We start from the raw sequence: 13,517 nt of genomic DNA on the forward strand, positions 1-13,517 counted from the left end.
TGCAGATGATGTATGGGATACATTTTGGGAAACACTCTGGTTGAGTCATTTTATAGTTGAAAAGAATTCATGAACTCTTTAATATATGTAGAGTTGAACATACATTTTTTAAGTCAAGATATTTATTTTTTTCTGAATTTCAAAAATGTAGAATTTATAGTTTTTGAGTTGATAATTTTAAAGGTGTTTTAGTCATTTAGAATGGTACTGATTTTGCCTAACATTTGTGTGTGTGTATTGGACATTTTGAGCTAGATTAGCTAAGTAAAGAGGACCCAGCTGATTCAATCTGTTGGTAGATGTTTAAAAAAATTCTTTTTGTAGTTTCTAATAATCATGGGCATAATATAATATGTTTTTCATATAAATCAGTCTCAGTCCAATGAATGCTTTAGGTATTCAAATTAGTGAAGGAACACACATTCATGTCAGAGGCAGACATACACGCACGTCTCTTGTTTCTGATGTGTTTCTATAGGCTAAAATTTTGAATTTTCTTTAGACAGAAATCATCCTACTGCAAGGTTTTAATGCAAAACATTTTTTCTCTTCATACGCTAGAGATGAGTGACCAGGAGATAGTTTATTTAACCCCAACGGATCTTCGTTTTCCTTCAGAGTCACCAAAGAGATTAAGGCCTGGTGGCATCCAAAGGCCTGGGAAAAGTGATGGCAAAGGTATATGTTTAAGTATCTGAGTTCATCTGGCTCTTATGGATTGTCCGACTCTCAAAGTTTTAAAAAAAAGTTTTTATCTGTACTGTAGGTTCTCTGATGGTAATACCTAACCATAAGGGGGATAGTAATAGAACACTTTTTTTTAAGTTTGTGAGAATGGAAAAATTAATGAATTCTTTAAATTTGAGAAGCTAATAGAATGTTTTCATTCAAATTTGGTCACAGGAATTTTTGAGGCCTTTAAAAGTAAAGAATAGACTAGAATCTCAAGAAAACATTGCATTTTTTTTAGAGAATAAAAGTCTCAGAGAATGTTTGAGAGATGAAAAATATGATTTTATTCAGACAAAAGATATTTCAGATGTCTTAAAAGTTTACTGGGCCTTGATGGCAATGAAGCAGTAAAGTGTTCAAATCAAAGAGGCATTCTAGTTTTTCTGTTCTCTCTACCTTCAAATATCGTCACAACTAAACTCTAAATTGAGAATAACTTTTACTATTTTAATATAGTGCGGATGATAAGACACAGCTTTCAGACAATGCAAACACAAACATAGGAGGATAAAGACAGCATTGCCTAGTGAAAACTAGAATTGGTGAGAAAGGAAAGTACATCTCTAGAAATACCTTTAAGGAAGGACCCCAATCACATTTGCTGCATCAGAATATCCATGATTGGACAGCATTTTCTCAAGATTTTTGACTGCTTTTTCTTTCCTCTGCATGATTAGTTGTGATAACAGCAAGGAAGGAATGCACACAACAATGTGGGCGCTGATAAGTGTGTGCTATGTCTTTTGTCATCTGTGCCTTTCTAAGGGGGTGTGCATGTGAAATCCTACAGAACTGCTCTTGTGTGTAGGATTTCTCCAATGGGTGTGCATCAGTCAAAAATCTGAAAGTTTAAAACTGTAACTACTAAATACAAATTTAGGTCAGTTTTGTACGATAAAATTTTGTAAAATTTTTAGAAAACAGTTATTGCTTTGTGTCAAATGGTGTCCCAGGGAAGGTTAGTAGTGGGCTAAACTCTATCCCTGATGATTATTATTTTTTCTTTATTTAAAGAGTTTGCAGTACCCTGGTGTCTCATTGCAGTGACTCTTGTGATCCTTTGTTTACTTCTATTGATTACGGTCATAGTGTTGGGAACAATGAGTAAGTAATTGGAATATATCCTTTAAGTCTGAGTAATAGCACTAATCACCAATTTTGCAAGTAGTAAGAACACTCCATCAATTTTTCCCTGACTGTAATAAGGGAGTGTTCCTAGTGGCTCTTTCTGGTAATTTTTCTCTGGTCATGTCATGGTGTTATTTTCATGTCACTTACCTATTTCAGTGACACTGCAGTTGTAATAAGCTGCCTCATTCTTTCTAATATGTGGATATTCTTTTTGATGCAGGACTTAGACTATTATGCATTCTAAGTTTATTTTAGATCATCATGAAACTTAGATAAACATTCTTTGAGAAACAACTGTTCAAAAGAAATTATTCTCTCCTATTTTTCTAAGAATAAAATGAAGAAATGATTTAGTAAGAAGAGTGATTCTGTATAAGGACGTTAGAATTGTGAATTCATCAACTTTTATCTTTTATTTGAATCCCTTGATATCTTTAGAGAAAATCACTAATATATCACACTCAGATAAAATGACCTCCTTTCTCCTCTGATAATAATGGTGCTATTTCTTCATGTTTGTTAGTGCAGATTTTCATACTCAGAAGATGTGTTGCTAAATGTTAACTGACTGATTTGTACCTATTTTTAAATAATGTGCTGTTAAAATGAGTCTAAACTGTATGGTAAGGTGTTGCCATCATAATTTTATTTGGATCTCTTATGTTATTTATTCTACACTTAAGTTGCTGATAGTGAGAAGTTTGATGTTTCCATTTCTATGGTCAATATACTAAGGTGTTACTTTCTAAATGTCAAATTACTAATTAAAGAAATGAAATGAGTTGATTGTGAAAGGGACATTTGTCTCTTTAATTTCAACACTTAAGTATTGTGAGCACAATTCTGTATAAAATCTATTCTGTTAATTTTAGTTTTTCAGTGCATTCAAGAAAAACATCAACAGCATGAAATTCTACAAAACCTCAGGCTAAAGTACCACATTATGCAAAATGACAACTTCACAGAGCAACTTTTGACAAATAAGACTTTATCATCTGACATTCTTAAAATGCTTCAGCAGAAAAAGAAACCGGTCTCACTCTTATCAGAAAAGAACAGCTGTCATAGAAAAGAGATGAGCTTTTCAAAATCTATGCAAAATACAGGTATGAGGGCAATCTTAGTTACAGATTGCATGATTTTTCATTATTCCTTGTGTAAAAGCTTCAAAGTTAATAACAGGCTTCTGATATATGCTAGTTATCTAGGTCTACTGGAAGGTTTTAATTTATGCTTCTTAGAAATAATATGAGTATTTGGGGTTGCCCATTTCAAATATGGGGTCCAGGTCCCAGGAGCGATGCTTGCATTAGTAGACTTCTGTATTTCCCAAACTTTGATGGCAATTCTCACATTCCTACTGCTCCCCGAAGGTAAAATAGCATGTTAGCTACCCTTAAAACTCAGATCATTTTGCACTTCTGGGCAAATTAGTCATTTTTACTTTGTTGCTGACATTAAACATGAATGCTATAAAATATAGCCTTATTTTTAAAGTTGAATCATTCTTCAAGTATGTATAGAATACACTTGTTTTTATCCAGTCATCTGCTGCTGGACATTTGGGTTGTTTCTGTATCTTGGCTTTTGTGAATAGTGCTACATTGCACATGGGAGTGTGGATGTCTCTTTGCATTCCAGGACCTTGATGAACCTCATGTCATCATTATTGATAGCTACTGAGATTCCACTTAGTTATGGAAGGCTGGTAAATATATATGTATAGAAATATATAATTATATATTCATACACAAATATACATAATATAAATATAATAATATAAATGATAATTTTCCATAAATACAATAATCCATAATATAAACTACACTTAATATAATAGTTTATATAAATTATATAAATCATATATCTGAGATAATAAATCATATAAATTATATATTTAATACAATGATCAATAATTATATAAATAAGATACAGATAATGATAATAATTATTATTTAAAGATTTTATTTATTTTTAGACAGAGGCAAAGGGAGGGAGAAAGAGAGGGAGAGAAACATCAATGTATGGTTGCTTCTCACGTAGCCCTTGCTGGGGACCTGGACTGCAACCCAGGCATGTGCCTTGACTGGGAATTGAACCAGTGATCCTTTGGTTCACTGCCTGTGCTCAATCCACTGAGCTACACCATCCAGGGCCAAATTATTATTTATAAATAATATAATAATTTCGTTATATAATTACTATATAAATATATATTATTTATTTACATAAATAATTCATATATTATATTTAATAGTTTATATATAATATAAATTATGTTACTGGAACCCATATCTTATGATAGATAAGAATCTATATTATATAATATATAAATGATTATATATAATATATGAATATATTATATAATTATTATATATAATTATTATATAAATAAACATAAATATAAAAGCACATACATTTTTACCTATATATATTGCTCTGCTTAACAGAATGCCAGATAACAAAATTTAATGTTTTACATGCTATGTTGTAGGCAAACTCGATAAGGAACACTGGTCCTGTTGTGGAAAAAATTGTTACTTGTTTATCGATGAAGATAAAAACTGGAACGGATGTAAACAGGCTTGCCAAAGTTATGGATTATCTCTTTTGAAGATAGATGATGAAGATGAACTGGTATCATGGACGATTATATTCACTTTTATTCCCCTGGACTCTGCCTGACACCCTCAGACCCAAGATATTGAGCACGGGGGGGGGGGGGGGGGGGGGGGGCGGGGGGGGCGGGGGGGGCGCGGGGGAGGGACCCAGAAAAAGGGACCTCCCGCTGTTCTTTGTGTTATGTCCATTGAGTGGACAAAAATCATACAGTTAGGAGCCTCCCAGGAGACTCTGACCACTAATAGGGACATTGTCTTGTATTTACTAAGCATTCAAAACATATTATCTATCATGACCATTATCGTGTCCAAAATGGAAACCCCTATGAGGACGCAGTTTGGGTCTTTGCAATCGTTGCTTCTAAGGAATCTGCATGGAAACCACTCACAGAGAAAGCTGCCTTTCCGTTGAGGAAGTACTTAGTTTTTTGGTAAACACAGGCTGGAGCCAGTAGTTATTTCTCCCAATAAGGTGGCAACTAAAATCTTGGAGTAACATGGTCAAGAGTTACTACAAGGAATCTGGGAGCCAGGCTGCCTGCAGTCAAGTCCAGCTCTGGCACTTACTATTTGAGCGACCTTTGGTAAATGACTTAATCTCTCCCAGCTTCAGTTTCCCCAACTGCAAAATGGAGATGATGAGAAACATAAAACTGATAGCAATTTTACAATTTAGCCTCTTGACGATTTTCATTGCATCTGCAAGCAACATTTACTGGATCAGTATTCCTATATATTGTATCAAGATGAGTATCTTTCAAAAAGAATTGCAAAAGGGTAAAATAGTGACACAATATCAAAGTTGTCTATTCAATTTATTACTAATAAAAACTATCCACATGCACACAATGTATTTTTACAGAGAAGTGTTTGCAAAGATCAGCCTCGAAATATGTATTTATCATTTAGGAAAACAACACAAAAGTTATACAAAAATATCTAATAGATATTTTACTAGTACAGAAGAATTTATGTTGTCATAAAATACTAAAAATACAGTTAATTTTAAACCTATATTGTAAAACACATTCATTTAATCAGCCATTGTGTAATATGTCATTTTGATAAATTACATTTTTGGGCTAGTAAACATTTCTAAATTCAGCCCCTGTGTTCTTTACCCCTTCCAACCACCGAACCACAGCAAGGCTTTCTCTTATGAGGCTGAAAGTGCTAATGTACACCTTCCACCTATGCTTGTTATTTTAATATATTTGTTTTGAAGATTTCCTCTTTCACTTAATATTTAATAATTATTTTAATATTTAATAATAATAAGTATCATAAATTACGATTTATGTCCTATTGTTTGATATTTTGATTTTTCCCCACATGTTAAATAAGCTGTGACACTGGCAGCCGTTTTTGACATAGTGATCTACTAGCAGAAAATTATGTTGGGAAATGAACACACCGGGGTTGAGGGTAGAGAGGGCTTTCTAGGAAGGAGGCGTGCAGGCCGATGGGGAAAGCAGCGGAGCACCGCCAACCCGCCAGGGAAACAGCTGGCCGCTTTTCCTGTCCTCTTCATTTGCCTAACAGAGGGACCTTTAGTCACATGGTATGTTTTGATTTTTGATAGGCCTTCCTTCAACAGCAGACTTATACAAATAACTACTGGATTGGATTATCATATAACGAAGGGAAACATAAATGGGAATGGATTGGCAGTGGCACACCTGGAATGTAAGTCTCTGGAATGCATTTAACTCTAGCATTGCTGTTGGGGTTGGAAGTATTATATCTAAAAGTATCTTCTCTCATTTCACACAGCTTAACTCATTGTCAAGTAGAGGTGATTGTTGAGAATAGGTAGAATGATTAAGAAATTGTTTTGGGAAAAATAGTTGAAAAGGAAGAGAAGTGTAATACGGAGTTATTAATAATAAAATTGGGTGCTAAACACATGCTTGGAAGAATATGTGTTATTATTAGGCACAGAAAATTAAACACAGCCATGAAGTGATGTGAAGTGATTGGATCACCCTGATTTAGCCTTAGTGGCCCCTCCCATAATCACAAATGAGTATTCTGAGCATCCCAATTCATCTGAAACTTCTTTATTAGTTTATGTACGTGTTTACATATTATTTATAAATATATGTGAGTATACACACAGACATTCCTTTACTATAGTTCTATTAGAAGTATTTTGTAAACTCTTAGGTTTACATGACGAATAATCTGCTATTGAACTGTTCAATGATTTTTTTTTTAAAAATATTTTATTTATTTATTTTTAGAGAGGGAAGGTCAATGATTTTTTAAAATCTTAACTATTATATTTTTGCTTCTAGGAATTCTGTTTTCAAATCTCCATGCTAATTACCTATTTTTTCAAGATGTCTTTATTTCCTTGATAATAGTAAACATACTTATTTTATACTTGGTATGTAATAATTCTAGTATTTTAAGTTTTCTGGGTCTAATCTATTGTTTCTGCTGGTATTTGCTCATAATGCCATTTTTCTTTGTAGCATTTAGTGATTTTTTTCCTTTTTGAGCTGCTGTGGAAATTATTTGAGAACTGACATGAAGGTGACTTCCTCAAGGAAGAATTTGCTTCTGTTGGAGGCCTTAAGGCACTATGAACATGGGTCACTTTAATTCTAAATGTAGGCCCTGAAAGTCATGTAGTTCTGGGCTGCAAACCGACACAAGACATGATGCAAGAAATTACCTTGATGTACTCATAGCCTGTGAGTGCACTTCAGGCAACTGTCTCAGAGGTCACAGAGTGGAAAGGTCATTGGTCATTGTAAGATGCTCAATTTTTTTTGAAACGATAATGATTATAATATTTACTGAGTGTTCACTACCTGCCAGGCACAGTTAATGCATTTCCATGAACTGATTTGATGCTTACAAACACTAGACGATGTGGGTACTATTGTTACACCCATTTACCCATGAGGAGACTGAGAGTGAGACACTAAGTGTTTTGCTCAGCATCATATTCAAGAGTCTGCCTTTTAACCAGTTTGAGAATTAGAAAAGGAGACGCTCAAATTTTATGGTAAATTAAAGCAATTTAAAACACATCATGCTCCGCAAGGGGAAGGAAACGAGACAGCGTAGCACAGTTGGGTGGGGCGGGATAGCTTGTTACACCAGGATAAGGTGCAAGTACATGAAAGGATCATTTGCATCCTGGGCCATGCGGTCTTCCCATGGCCCGACTGTACTTGCTGCAAAACTCTTTCCTGATCTGACAATGGTGTGGTTTCTAAAACCAGACTTGACGTTTGAGTAACAGGCAGAAGAGAAGGTTCTTGTGGCCAGCACACAACTTTTCTGTACTGGGGAGATGCAGGAGCATGTTAAGCCTACCCACAGCTGCAGCTTTCCAATTAACCTAAGGAGCGGCTATGGATTTTGTTTGAGTTTCTGGGGCAGAGAGCCAGCATAAGTATTGCCAATGATGACAAACTTAAGACTTCATGAATGCTGAGTACCTATGTGCTTTATGTACATTTTATATATGATAGTCTTGATTCTTTTCTATGTTCAGCACACAGGAGCTCTAGTTACTGTATCTATTCCTTAACACGTCTCCCGGTTACTTCTCCCAGTTACTTATCCATATTTCACTTACCTTATGTGTTCGGCCACACCTCACAAGCCGACTAGTTTCATTTATCTTGTTTGTTTCCCCTTTTTTCCTGTACCAGATTTGAATATTCTTAAATAGGGCAGCAAATGCAAATTGCATGAGGGATGGTTTATGCTTTTGGATTCTTTTGTGGGATTATTCTTTTGCTCTTCTGTTTAAATCTCAGGTTCAAGACAGTTCTAGGGTGTTTATACTGAAGATATAAACCTTTGGCCTCAACTTTATGCACTTCTCTCCTGTTTAGGGTGGTGGGTGAAATTCCTTATTCAGCCTCCACAACCAGTTAAGGGAAAACTGGCTACAGCTCTTCACTTACCCTCCTGGGTTCCCATCTTTACTCAATCATCCTTGGCCTGAGTGTGAATGTGCTTCTTGTCTGCCAGCTCATAAATTTATTCAAGAAGATTTAATTTTTTTTTGTATTCAACATTTTTCATTGTTTTTAATAGAAAGGTTTCTGGCACCTAACCTACCATTATTCTGAAATAGAAGTCCTGCTTTTAGATATTTTTCAATAGATTGCCATGTTTTAGTTAATGGTTAGCTATGGGATTGAGAAGAAAAAGAAACAAAAGAAATAAAAATATTGATTAAACAGCTTCATTTCTGACTATATTTCAGTTCTACTTTTTTTCTCCATAAAGTATATACACATGTGACCTGGTTATCTGTTTTACAGAAATTCAGTTCTTGCCTTTTTAATCTCTTGCTTGTATTGAAAAGAATAACATAAGAAAACATGTTTACTATGTCATAATCCCATAGCAATATTGCAAGTAATTTTGCCTTCTGGCCGAAAATTTCCAGTGTGGAATAAAATGGGAGATTATGGGTGTAATTAAGAGGCTATGTGAGATTCTGATAGGTTAAGAGCACAAGACAATCTTTTAGTGATGAAGTTATGATTAACTTTTACCTATTTCTGATCTTTAGGCAACTGACTTAAAAATTATGACTCATGTTATTGTGAGCTTCAGAATTAAGCAATGGACTATACATGTTTCCTGTTTTACAGTAATCATGCGATGATGAATTTGACTTCTGGGAGAGGACAATGTGCATTTTTATCGTCAACAAGGTTAGAAGCCATTGAGTGCTTGAAAACCTACAATTGCATCTGTGAGCACAACATTTCTCCTGCTTTGGATGCACTAAAAAGAAAAGGTAATGGAGATTTGCCACTTTTAGTGTGTTTCCTGTTGTAATATGTGGTTACTTAACAAATTAATGTTCTTGACTGCAGGACAGTCTAATTAAAACACAGATGAGCAAGATGATGAGAAAATCCTCTTCTGGATGATGATGTGGGATATCAGACATCCTCAATCTTCTTGGAGAAGAGGAGATTTTTTGTCTTTGGAGAGCAGAAACCCTTCTCTTTAATGGGCCTGTGGAATTATTCTCTCTCTTTCCCTGCACTGCCCACAGAACCAACAGAAAACTCACAAATACCTGGGTCTTCTCCTTATTTTCAGGATAAACCATTTCAATAGTCTCCAGCTTTGAGAGATAGCACGATTAAGAACAAGAGCACAATTGTGATAGCACAATTAAAAGTATAGGTATCATTTTCCCCCATCTAGCTGCTTACCTCCCATCTTAAAAATATATTTTGCCATAATTTCAAAAATGCTGAGTAGCTCAAACAACACTTTGAGGAACTCTCCTATAACCTTTACCCACAGTTAGCATTTGTTTATATTTTACTATCTGCATTTCATTGAATTCTCTCTTCCTCTCTTTCTCTCCCATTGCTGATTCATTTGATAATTAATTGAGAATATTATGTCTCTTTATCTAAATATTTTACTAGAACAAGGACTTAGTCCTGTATAACCATAGCAAAATTATGAAAATCAGGACATTTAGCATTGATGTAGTACCATGGTTTTGTCTACAGTCCATATTTAAATTTTGTCAACTGTGTCCATGATGTTATTTCCAGGTGTTTTTCCTCCATACTCAGGATCATGCAGTGTATGCAGTCCTGATGTCTCCTCAGTCTCCTTTCATCCAGAATAGTTCTTCATGCTTTTGAGGACTTTCTTTCTTTTTTTTAAAAAAAGATTTTATTTATTCTTTAGAGAGGGAAGGGAGAGAGAGAGAGAGAGAGAGAGAGAGAGAGAGAGAGAGAGAGGGAGAGAAACATCAATGTGCAGTTGTTGGGGGCCATGGCCTGCAACCCAGGTATGTGCCCTGACTGGGAATCGAACCTGCAACACTTGGGTTCGCAGCCTGTGCTCAATCCACTGAGCTATGCCAGCCAGGGCTTGAGGACTTTCTTGATCTCCCCGTTTAAAAGAATCAACTTTATGGAGTTATACTTTGCATGCAAGAGAAAATCAAATTTCAATGGGTTCCTCATTTCACAGGAGAGGGAATTCACACTGAATTAAAAATATAATCAGGTTGTTTGACAAGTGGGAATGGATTTAGGAAAAGCAGGGTGGAGAGGTCAGAATCATTTGTTCTTATCATTTGGGCATCACCGCATACAGAGAATAATACGCTGTGCTATGGAATAAGATGGTTTAGGATTAAAAACAAAACAAGACAAAACAAACAGGAAACCTTGTGATTTGTAGCTTCAAAATAAAAGGGTCTTGCCCTGGCCAGGTTGCTCAGATGGTTAAAGTGTCCTCCCGATACACCAAGGTTGCCAGTTCTATCCCTGGTCAGGGCACATACATGAATCAACCAACAAACAAATCAGTAAGTAGAAAAACAAATCAGCCTCTCTCTCTGTTTCCTCTCCTCTCCCCCCATCCTCTCTCTCTTTACAATCAATCAATAAAAATTTTTTAAAAGGGCTTTAAATCTCTCAGGCAGTCATACTGCAGCTTCTCAGCTGAACTCTTGCTTACAGCTCTGCCTTTACGCAGTCTGAGCTATTATTTTAATTTTTTCTAATCACAGTAGGAGTGTAGGATCATCTTTGGTGTTAACCTTACAGGTTTGCTCCCTGCAAATTCTCCATCCGTCATTGGCACAGCAGCATCCCTCGAGCTTACAGAAGACAACAGCAAATGGTGAGAAATTCCCACAGAGACGTCGCTGAAGGAAGGCTTTCACAGGAATTCTCATACAAGAGGCAGAACATTTACTCAAATATGATTTTTATTGACAACTAATTCTCACATGTTATATGGGATGTTCAAATTGTCATGATTTTTTTTCTTAAGCCGTAATGGAGAAGGCTTTCCTTTCCCCCTATCTTATCTCAATATATTTCTCTATTTTCCAAAAATGATGGAGGGGGGTATTTACACAGAAGTAAATGTCCTCTTGATGAAAGGAAGAAAATAGAGTCCAGGACTTCCGACAGAAAATACGAGTTTGTGAAGCATCTATTTTCACAAAACCCTAAAACCATAGGTTTCCGTAGGACCTTTACAGGTTTCACAGTCACACTAATTCTCTGTAACGTCCCTGCCAGGCCGTTATCCACCATGTTCGAACACCTGCGGGAAAATATTACTCCTTTCTTTCCTAAGGTAGTCAATCACAGACTTCAGCTGCTCCTGGAATTCAGAAGAATCAAGACTTCCTTCTTGCATCTGATGCGAACAAACACTCCCTGTACGTCTTTAGCTGGTGGAAAAGAAGTAATCCTTCTGCTCTGCCCACTGACTTCGGAGGCTGGGTCCGACGTCTTAGAAAAGCAGGTCATCATCTCTTTCTGAGTCTGTGAATTAATAACATTTGAGAAGATACAGGACATATCATCTTGTTTTATTTGACATAGAGTTAATACGTATCTGCTATTTATAAGCTTTTTGTTATTCAGGGGGGTTCATACTAATGCCGACACACTGCGCAGCGCCGCCTGGGCCTGTACCACCACTCCTGCAGCGGCTCCTCCGCTGCCCTTCACTGGAGCCGAGTGGGTGCTGGGGGCCGGCTCATTTCCCCGTCTGCCGTGGCCCTCCCAGTGGACGGGCTGAAAGGAAAGGTCTTTGCCTTTATGGTTTTGAGAGCTTCTGGAACCGCCTTGCTTATAAAGCTCTGATTTGTAATTGTTTTTGCTCTTGTAGGTAGAGCAGTTGTAAAATAATATCAAAGAAGATAAAACCACGTGTCATTTGTTGCCAGTGGCATTTGGAAGGGAAACTCAGAACCAATATGAATCCTTTCCTTCGAATACTTTAAGCATTTATTAAATGTTACAATTTTGTACATTAGCCACTTATTCTTAGATATTTTAGGAAGTCATTATTTGTTGACAGGTATTTATATATATAAAAATTGAGGGTAGATACACCCATTAAGTAACCCTGAGACAGATACTGCAACACATTCATAGCAGGTTTCATGAAAACATTTTCTTAAACTCATCTTTTTCCGTGTCTTTATTGAGCAGTGTTCCACATCATGCTGCATCATCTCGAAGACTTGTAGGCTTCTGTGTTTTTTGACCCATGTAACTAATATTCATTTGTTTCCAGACACTGCTGCACTAATATTTTTAACTTATACATGCATTTCTTCATTTGGTTTATCATCCCCATCTGCTCTCACTTTAATGTAATCACAAGCTGCTTGCAGGTGTTCCGTGTGCTATGCTGGCTGTCAGTGACACCTAGAGGGCACTGTGTTTTGCTTGTTGCTGTTTATTTCAGTGCTTCCTTCCACTAATAAAAAAATCCTCAAGAGTGGAAATTATGGTCAAATACTTATCTCAGTGCATTTGAGATCTCAAGGGAGACCAGTGTGAAAGGCCATTGCAGATCGTGAGGCGAGTGACAGAAAATGACAACGGAGATGTGGTTGGAGGCCAGATAATGAGATAATTTTGGTTGTTCATCTTCAGTTCAAAAAGAAGTCATTACTAGCTTTTTACGGAAGAGGGAAGAAAGAGCCAGGCCTCTTGGGGATTTAGGTGATTTCACATTTTGAAGAGGGAGACATCAAGTTGGACCAGGAGTGTCTCCTTGTTTTCAGCACATGAGGAAACAATGAAGACGAGGTACATGGGAGTCAGCTTGAAGGGCTTTTCTGGGGCAAGTTGCGACACTCTGAGCATTTATAATAATAAATAAACAATTAAAATGAATGGACATTTTACCCTGATGTGTTTATAATGATACTTAAAAAAGTTTGTAGATATAGGTAGTTGTAATCTGAAAGCCAAACTATAATATATATTTTTCAATGTTTTTATAATAAGCTAATAATTCTATTAAGTGTGTTGATATAGCTAAATAAATTTGTTTCTTGTTTTTAAATATATGTGTGTTTATAAATTATAGAGCAGTATTTGTTTTAGCTGCATAAATAAAGAAAGGAAAATATTGGGAACTGTAAGTCAAACAGTCCAGAAAATGAAGAACTAAAAGCAGGATGATCATATACAATAAGAACGTAAGAAGGGGGAAAGAGTACAATTTTGTGTCTTAAAATAATGACTTAGCCAAGTGCCT

The 13,517-nt window shown here is 35.9% G+C and overlaps 1 protein-coding gene across 1 annotated transcript; it reads left to right on the forward strand.

The window, feature by feature from the left end:
- Window positions 1–526: 526 nt before the first annotated feature.
- Window positions 527–10,143, forward strand: LOC114513843 (killer cell lectin-like receptor 2). The gene is made up of 7 exons (XM_036019336.1): window positions 527–678; window positions 1,747–1,836; window positions 2,736–2,969; window positions 4,358–4,500; window positions 6,067–6,170; window positions 9,113–9,261; window positions 9,341–10,143. Exons 1-7 carry the CDS (start codon window positions 531–533, stop codon window positions 9,352–9,354), a joined length of 882 nt encoding a protein of 293 aa, XP_035875229.1. The 5' UTR covers window positions 527–530; the 3' UTR covers window positions 9,355–10,143.
- Window positions 10,144–13,517: the final 3,374 nt, after the last annotated feature.

Source organism: Phyllostomus discolor, chromosome 2 (assembly GCF_004126475.2).
Source record: "Phyllostomus discolor isolate MPI-MPIP mPhyDis1 chromosome 2, mPhyDis1.pri.v3, whole genome shotgun sequence".
In the NCBI taxonomy this organism is placed as follows: domain Eukaryota; kingdom Metazoa; phylum Chordata; class Mammalia; order Chiroptera; family Phyllostomidae; genus Phyllostomus; species Phyllostomus discolor.

Bases quoted from the DNA above. Each gene is read 5' to 3' on its own strand.
- LOC114513843 (XM_036019336.1), top strand. From the start codon at position 531: ATGCAAAACATTTTTTCTCTTCATACGCTAGAGATGAGTGACCAGGAG. The intron at 679-1,746 runs GTATATGTTTAA...CTTTATTTAAAG, and splicing joins TGGGAAAAGTGATGGCAAAG to AGTTTGCAGTACCCTGGTGT. The intron at 6,171-9,112 runs GTAAGTCTCTGG...CCTGTTTTACAG, and splicing joins GGCAGTGGCACACCTGGAAT to TAATCATGCGATGATGAATT.